The sequence below is a fragment of the Salminus brasiliensis genome, chromosome 25 (assembly GCF_030463535.1).
Source record: "Salminus brasiliensis chromosome 25, fSalBra1.hap2, whole genome shotgun sequence".
Lineage (NCBI taxonomy): Eukaryota > Metazoa > Chordata > Actinopteri > Characiformes > Bryconidae > Salminus > Salminus brasiliensis.
The window spans coordinates 1240729-1249060 of NC_132902.1; the positions used below are offsets into that span (position 1 = coordinate 1240729).

General features: G+C 46.3%; 1 protein-coding gene across 1 annotated transcript in view; it reads left to right on the forward strand.

Annotated features, from left to right (window-relative positions):
* The window catches only part of krt222 (keratin 222), a 30751-nt gene that overhangs the window by 9712 nt on the left and 12707 nt on the right, over positions 1–8332 (forward strand). Inside the window, 2 exon segments of the mRNA XM_072670866.1 lie at positions 4847–4945; positions 4947–5099. Of these exon segments, the coding sequence (XP_072526967.1) occupies positions 4847–4945; positions 4947–5099 (252 nt within the window).

Genomic DNA, 8332 nt, shown 5'->3' on the forward strand with positions numbered 1-8332 from the left:
GTTCCTCCAGTAGGCGTTTTCTTTGGCAATGTGGCGACTATATTCTCGGACGGCTGCTTTTCTCAGTACATAGCAGCGTAAAACTGGCTTGATTTGGATTGGCTTGACCTTGGTGGTACTTGGGTTGTTCCTGACCATCCGAAACCAGATACCATACCTTCTATGTACAAGTAGAACTGGACAGAAAGGAGGTCTCCAAGTGGCTCAGCAGTCTAATGCACTCCCACTGTGACCCGGGGGGTCATGGGTTTGAATCCTGGGCCGAAGAGAGCACAAGCTGGGGACTTTATATGTGCTTTTATATGGCTTTGCATGTATCGAAGGAGACGTCTTAGGTCCTTACCCTCCTAGTGTCGGGAGCATTGCTCGTGCTAGGGGGAGCCAGGAACGGGTGGGTTAATTGTACTAGCGGTATTAGATTGGGAGAAAAATTGGAAAATTTGACAAACAAATTATTAAGAAAATCACTACTGCCTACATCCACAGAAGCCTGCATTGGGTTTCTCGGTAGCAGACCTCATCGTCATGATTGGTTTTGTACGACAGCTTACAGCATGTTAAAGATTTCTCAGGCTAAGAGGGTAACTGCAATAAAAACGGCATGCCAGAAACTCCTTTAATTATATTTTTTGTATACTTTGGCACCGAAGCTCAGTCCCTGAAGGTGTTCAAGTTAATTAAACAGGAGTGATTTAAAACATAGGCTGAATCCTCGGTTTGCTCTTTGTTTCGTAAGCCCATTATGTGAGATGGTCTACAGTGTGTCTGCAGTGTTACCCAGTTCAAGTGGTCTGATGTGGTGACCGTTTCAGTTTCCGACAGCCATTGTCCCAAAGCAGCCCGCCCAGAAGTACAAGTGTGGCCCTCATGGGATACAATTACAGGAAAGGACCTCCTGAGAGCATAAAGGGATAAACATTGGGAGGAACCAAGACTTAAAAGGGGAACCAACCTTCCTCTAGACTGTGACGGATCCTGCAGTTTGGATGAAAGTAGGACATGTTTACAAGGAATTTCAACCGTACTGGTTTAACCCATAAATTATTACCAACGTAGACCTAAATGTACATACGTGATGGGAACAGTTTGCTTATCCAAACAATTAAAATGACAACAAGTGAAACTACACTACAGCAACCACAGGAATTTAGGTGTATTCACTACAGTACCATTAATGCAAATGCCCATAATGCAATTCTTGTTAGAAACTGGTGCCAGATCCTTTATGCAAATGTCTAAATGTTCGTCAACAGCAGTCACTTTTTAAAACAATCCACAACATATTATTCTGTTTATTCAGATGTGGGAACCATATTTATAGTAAAATGTAACAGGGTGGTAAATGCCCTCCTAAAATGACTGCAGTTCTTCACATGGTACAAATTCCTGGCCAAGTACACATGCTAATCAATTGAACAAAATGAAAAGATAAAAATAAATATATGCACTTATTTAAAAACATTGTTTTTTTCCCCACACTTTTCCCACAATTTTGCGTAACGGGGTGGTTGATGGAGCTTAATGGACTGTACCTAACAAATATCCTGCTAACTGTTACACTATTAGCTAAGGTTAGGTTTAACGGTTTAACTTAAACCCGTTAGATCGAATTAGCCTGTGTTAGCTTCAGTTAAACCTGTTAGCCATAGCGGTTAGTCAGTATTAGTTGAAGTTATCCCCACGGTAGCCTGGTTTGGCTTAAGAGGTTTAACTGTTTCTGCTTTCCAGGGAGGAAGGCTTTCTACAAGATTTTGGAGGAACATTGCTGTGAGGATTTGATTGCATTCAGCGACCAGAAGGGTGTCAGACACACGTATCTATGGGCGAATCCCGGATCGGTCCACTGACCTGTACTGAACTGGACTGTTTAGCAGTAGTCAGGGCCAAACCTATGCATTCTCCCAGGGGCCACCCTGGGCCATTAGCCATGTTTTCTCGCTAATCCGCTATGCAGGCAGGTAGCCACACGCCGGGGGCCCATTAGCTGCTTAAACTGCCGAAATTGCTTGGGCCGGGCCGTCATGAGACCGAAGTGTTTTTGCTGTGGATGTCTTAGCGGAGTAAACAGGCTAGGCTACATTCCCCTCCGTTCCAGAGAGAGGGAGCTGCCTCCTTCTGCCGCTCTCAGGACAGGGCGGGTCCCCGGTGAGACCAGACGAAGCGTTGTGAGCTTCATCTCGGGACACATCACCGGGGCTGGGGAGAAAAAGATCGAAATATAGATAGACAGATTAGATAGAGGGAGAGGCACAAGAGGGCGTGTTTTGGTAAGTGCCCCATTCTGGGAAGGCCTTGCTTGCTTCCTTTTTTTTTTGTGTGTGTATGTGTTTGGCCTTTATCCATGTGTGTTGGTGTGTGTGTTGGTGTGTGTGTGTTGGTGTGTGTCTGTGTGTCTTCAAGCATAATACCTGGTGATCAGTGCGTGGGTAGAATAAGCATGCACTTTTCAGCCTGTGCCAATGCAAACACCTCGCTAATCATCAGCATTAGCGCTTTTGACGACGTAGCGGATTATACGCTAGTCATGTCATTACATTCAGGCTTAACCCCTCGGACCCTGAGTGTGAGCCCACACTTCTTCACAGTTACTGTACTGTAATTATTAGCATCAGTTTCAGAGGTCCCAGTATAGAGCCTTGTGGGACTCCACAAGACACGTTAAACCGGGCGGTTAATTTACAGTAGTTTCTGCTTTAGGATTAATACCTGGGTTATACACCTCCTAGGTCTCAAGGGGTTCAAATGACTCCAAATTAGCCGGACTGAGAAACTTTCCAACCACAGATTTACTGTTCATTAGAAATCCTGAATCGGGTGGTGATGCTGTAGAAGGTTCCCTTATAGATCTAGTGGTTCTTATATAGGGGTCTGTGGGGTCTGTGATACACAGTCAGCGGGTCCGCTATTATTTTTCACTGATTACTTGAGCATGAGCTCAATTATATACTAATTAAAACGTAAAATATAATATACTAGTATAATATTGTGCTTTTGGGTGGTTGCTATGGTGTTTCAGGTGAGGTTTTGCATATGCATTATAACATAAAGTCTGTTATAGGTTAGGCTAGGCAATGTGGTTGCTAAGCAATGCCTATAGTGCCTGTAACACTGTATACTATAATATGTTCAATTATAGCTTGTTGCTGTAGGGCTGCTAGGTAGTTGCTATGGCATTTCAGGGTGGTTCCTATGGTTTTTGCAATTTGTAATCAGAGAGAAATCTGTTACAATTGCTAAGCAATGTGGTTAATAGTGTAGTAAATTCTAATATAATACAAGATTGCAGGTGGTTGCTACCAGGCTGCTTAGTGGTTGCAGTGGTATTCCAGGTGGTTGCTAAGGGTTTTTCCTATTTGTAATCAGTGAAAAATCTGGTAAAGTTGCTAAGCAATGTGGTTGCTAAACACATCATATAGTAAATTCTACTATAATTGAATATGCTATAATATGCAAGATTGCAGGTGGTTGCTACCGGGCCGCTTAGTGGTTGCAGTGGTATTTCAGGTGGTTGCTAGGTTTTTTTTTTTGTCCAATTCGTAATAAGCAATAGTACAGTGAAGCTATTTTGCCAAGCGTTGGTGTTGCTGAGCAATTATTATGGAATACCAGGTTGTTGCTGTCGGGCTGCTAGGTGGTTGCTGTGTCCTTCTGGGTGGTTGCTAGGGTTTTTGCAATGTGTAATCAGGGTGAAATCGTGTTATTGATGCTAAGTAATTCCTATACTCTAATATACAAGATCACAGGTGGTTGCTTAGTGTTGCAGTGGTATTTCAGGTGGGTGCTAGATACAGCCCCTAATTTATCTCCTACCCAAACCCACCAGTGCAGCTACAACACAAGTCTTCTGAGTCTTATATGGAATGATGATGATGATGATGATGAAGGTAAAATAGTGAATAGAGAATCTCCACTAATCCAGTTTTCTTTAGGGACTACTTTCTGTCAGCCGCACTACACCCTGCAGCATGTATCCCTCCACCATTTTAATGATCTGTTCTAAAGCAGGTTCTAGAGCCGAGCTCTTCTCAGAACTCTGGTGGAACCGTGTCTCATCAGGCATCAGGCAGCGTCTTCATCACCCATTTAGGTGAAGAACTTCTGTGAGGAGCTTTTATTAGAGCTTCAGACGTCTGTGAGAAAGTTTGCGCTCATAAAACTGAAGGTGTTGTGACGTTTAATTCACAGTGATTACTGGATTGCAAAGCACCTACACACACAGTCAGACACGCAGAGTGACGAATCTAATTACACACACACACACACACACACACACACACACAGAGAGAGCCAGAGCCACAAAAACACTGGACTTTAACCTGTTGAGTCATTGCTTTGAGAGACTATGTGTGTGTGTGTGTGTTTATGTGCATGCCTGTATACCCTATCTGTGTGAGCATGCCTATGTGCATAAGTATGTGCACCCTTGAGTACCATAATGCTAATGCTAATAAAAGTGTGTGTTATGTATTTTATAGTCTAAAAAGCACGCACTCTCTTTTATCTATATGTGTGTGTGTGTGTGTGTGTGTGTGTGTGTGTGTGTGTGAGTGCGCCTGTGTGTGAATTCAGCATAATCCTGGATCAGCGAGTACAATAGCTCGGGTTAACCTCGTGATGTAAACTGCGTAACCGGCCGCTCCCCTGACCACAATGCCTTTTTTCCCCCCTGTCCGTGACTGACCACTCTCTCTGGCCTCCAGAACCTGTTAGAGACCTGCCGGAGGACGTGCTGCCACGTCTCCACGAGTACATCTCTTCATGTTGCAGCTACACATTTGCTAAGTAAACAGGTCAGTGAGCCGAGCTGGGCGTGCCCTGGGCAGGGGTGTGTCTGGCGCTGGCTCAGAGTGTGACCGGTGTGGTGTTTTGGGTTTTTGTGGTGCTCAGGGGGCCCTATGGAGGGAGGACAGAGCCGCAGGAGGCCCTGAGGGGTCTGAACGACAGGGCTGAGGGGCTTCCTGGAGCATGTGGCGCAGCTGCAGCGAGACAACCGGGCTCTGCAGGAGCAGCTTGTGGAGTTTGGACACAGGAGTGGTCAGCAGGACCAGGAGAGGAGCATGAAGGAGAGGGCAGTGGGGCAGCTACGGGAACAGGTGAGGGTGAGCACACACACACACACACACACACACACACACACTTAAACACACTCAGAAACACTTGTACACACACACATGAGTCTCTGGCGTCCGAATAGAGTCTCTGGGGTGCAAGTCTGAGTCAGGTCTTTTGGGGGGGGGGGTCTGAGTCCAAGTTGAGACCTGAGTCTCTAGGGTTTGAGTCAAGGTCTTGAGGTTCCGAGTCCAAGCTGATTCTCAAATCTTTGGGGTCCAAATCCAAGTAACGTTAAGAGTCCTTGGGTTCAAGTCCAAGTTGAGTCCAAGCTGAATCTTGAGTCTCAGATGTTCAAGTCTGAGTCAAGTCTCAAGTATATAGGTTGCAAGTCCAAATTGAGTCTTGAGTCTCTAGGGTCTAGGTCCAAGTTGAGTCTTGAATCTCTGGGGTCTAAGTCTCAGTCAAGTCTCAAGTCTCTGGGGTATGAGTCCAAACTGAGTCTCAAGTCTCTATGTGGTGTGAGTCTGAGTCGAGTCAAGAGTCTTTAGGTTCTGAGTCCCAGTGGAATCTTGAGTACTTGGGTTCTAAGTCTTGAGTGCCTAGGGTCTGAGTCCAAGTTGAGTCAAGAGTCTCAAGCTGAATGAGCTGCAAGGATCTGTGTCCTAGTTGAATCTTATGTCTCTGGGATGCAAGTCCAAGTTGGGTCTCCATTGTCTAGGGTCTGATTCCAAGTCAAGTTAAAAGTCTTTAGTGTTCAGAGTCCCAGTTTGATCTTAAGTCTCTGACGTGCAAGTCTGAGTCGAGTCTTGAGTCCAAGTTAATTCTCGAGCCTCTAGGGCCTGAGTCTAAGTCAAGTCAAGATTGGGTTCCCTGGTTCCGAATTTTAGTTAGGACTCGAGTCCTGGTGTCTGAGTCCTGGTTAAGACAGGTGAGGTGCAAGTCTGAGTCCAGTCGAGAGTCTTTAGAATCTGTGTCCCAGTTGAATCTTGAGTCTCTGGGACGCAAGTCCAAGTTGAGTCTCCGTTGTCTAGGGTCTGAGTCCAAGACGAGTTAAAAAGTCCTGGGCTACGAGTCTCAAGTCTCTGCAGTGAGTCTGAATTTTAGTTGAGACCCGAGTCTGTAGTGTCTGAGTCCTGGTTGAGACAACAGTCTGAGTCCAGTCAAGAGTCTTCAGAATCTGTGTCCCAGTTGAATCTTGAGTCTCTGGGGTACGAGTCTAAGTTGAGTCTGAGTCTCTAGTGTCTAGTGAGTCTGTGTCGAGTCTTAGTCTCTGAAGGACAGAAACAGTTGTGTGGGGTCCAGTTGCGAGTCAGTTCAGGCCGAGTCTGAGGTAAAGTGGTGTCGCAGACGCTTTCTCGAGTGCATGCATGCGTACATACACACTGTACACACACAACTTACACAACACACACGTGCTGACTCACATGCGCTTTGATGTCATCACTTGTGCATACATACCCTCCCATAAAAACACACACCCTTTTTACCCACACACTCTCACACACACACACACCCTGACTCGGCCACAACAACCTTTTCTTTTTCAAGCCTCTCATTGACGGTAGTGGAGAATTACATCACAGCACTAGAACTGCTGCTGGATTCACAGGGAACTGTCCATCTTAATCCACTAATCCCAGCTGAGGCCGGAATGCTGAGTAATAGAACTTCCCTGGATCTTGGGTTCTAGGAAAAATGCCAAGGTGGCTCATTAAAACCCGGAAAACTGAAACCCAGGGAGTGGGTCTGCATGGTACTTGGAAGGCAGACTCTCCAAAAACTGCCTACCTGGAGATCCAGGGGATTGGGTTTGTTCGTATGGTCATACTTTGTATCTGGACATGTGCATTTACTAAAGGAAATCCTAAAGACATTTAGCGCCCCCTTATGGACAGCGCGTGGCTCGCGCTCTCATTGGTTGTAGCTCGTCTCTGCACTCACTTCCAGTTACAATGAGCCAGTGACCAAACCAGCCACCGTGCCAGCGACTGAACTAGCGACTGAACCACTGACTGTAGCAGCGACTGAACCAATGATTGAGACAGCGACTGTACCAACGACTGAGACAGCGACTGTACCAGCGACTGAACCACTGACTGTAGCAGCGACTGAACCCGCGACTGAGACAGCGACTGTACCAGCGATTGAGACAGCGACTGTGCCAGCGACTGTACCAACGACTGAGACATCGACTGTCCCAGCAACTGAGACAGCGACTGTACCAGCGACTGTACCAACGACTGAGACAGCGACTGTACCAGCGACTTTTCGGTACTTTTCGGACTGTCCACAGTTCTGGCGAGAAGTCTCGGAGCACCTCCCGAGCACATTCCCGGGCCCGGATTGGCGATGGCGCAGACACAGTTCTCCCTGTTACAGTCAGTGTACCATCACCACGGTGTCGATGCTGTTATTTCAAAGTACAATTGCTTCATAATGGTCCTGCAACCACTAAGCGTTTGGGATGCCACCAGAGCAGTGCGCTAACTGCTCTCCTGACTGATCCCCAGCACTCAGCCTCAGGGCCTTCCCTCGTATAAAGAGCAGGTTTTGACTAATCCAGGCTCTGACAGCTCTTTCTTTTCCGAGCTGCTGCTCAAAGCACATATTTAACCCCATTTGACCCAAAGGTGTCTTAAAGGTTTGAGGGCTGATGAGTGCAGACATATTTAACGAGGGGAGAAAATGCATGGCTTTGGCTTTTTTCCCAAACTGCATCTTTACTCAGCTTCTCCAATGAAAAATAAAAAACAGACCGAAAAAAAGTCAAAGATCGGAACCGTTTCGCTTTGAGATGTTTGAGTTGCGAGAAAATATGACATGCTCAGTTATTAAAAACATTAGCTTTTTCCCAGACAAGACCAGACACGGCAAAACACCCCCCTCACCTTGCCAAACACACCCGCGAAGACGTTCCCCAGAAGCCACCAGTACCTTCGGTTATTGCAGGGGCGGAAAATTCCAGGCCTGCTGCCCACGCTACGGCCGAGCTTCCTCGAGCTGCGGTTCTTTTTTGTTTTGTTTTTGCTTCCCATAAATCACACCCTGTTAGTCAGAAGCGAAACGTCAAGATGCACAGCCAAAAGTCAAAAGTTTGGACACCTATCGTCTCACACTCACACTCCTATCGCCTGGTACGTCTGGGGACCCTCTCCTTTTTTCTTTTTGTATGTCCTTTACACCGTAAAAAAAATATGCTGGTAAGAAAGGCAAAGCCAAATCTCTATATGGCTGCTAGAGCCTGCAAGGTGTGCTTCTCATGAAACTGCATTTCATGAGA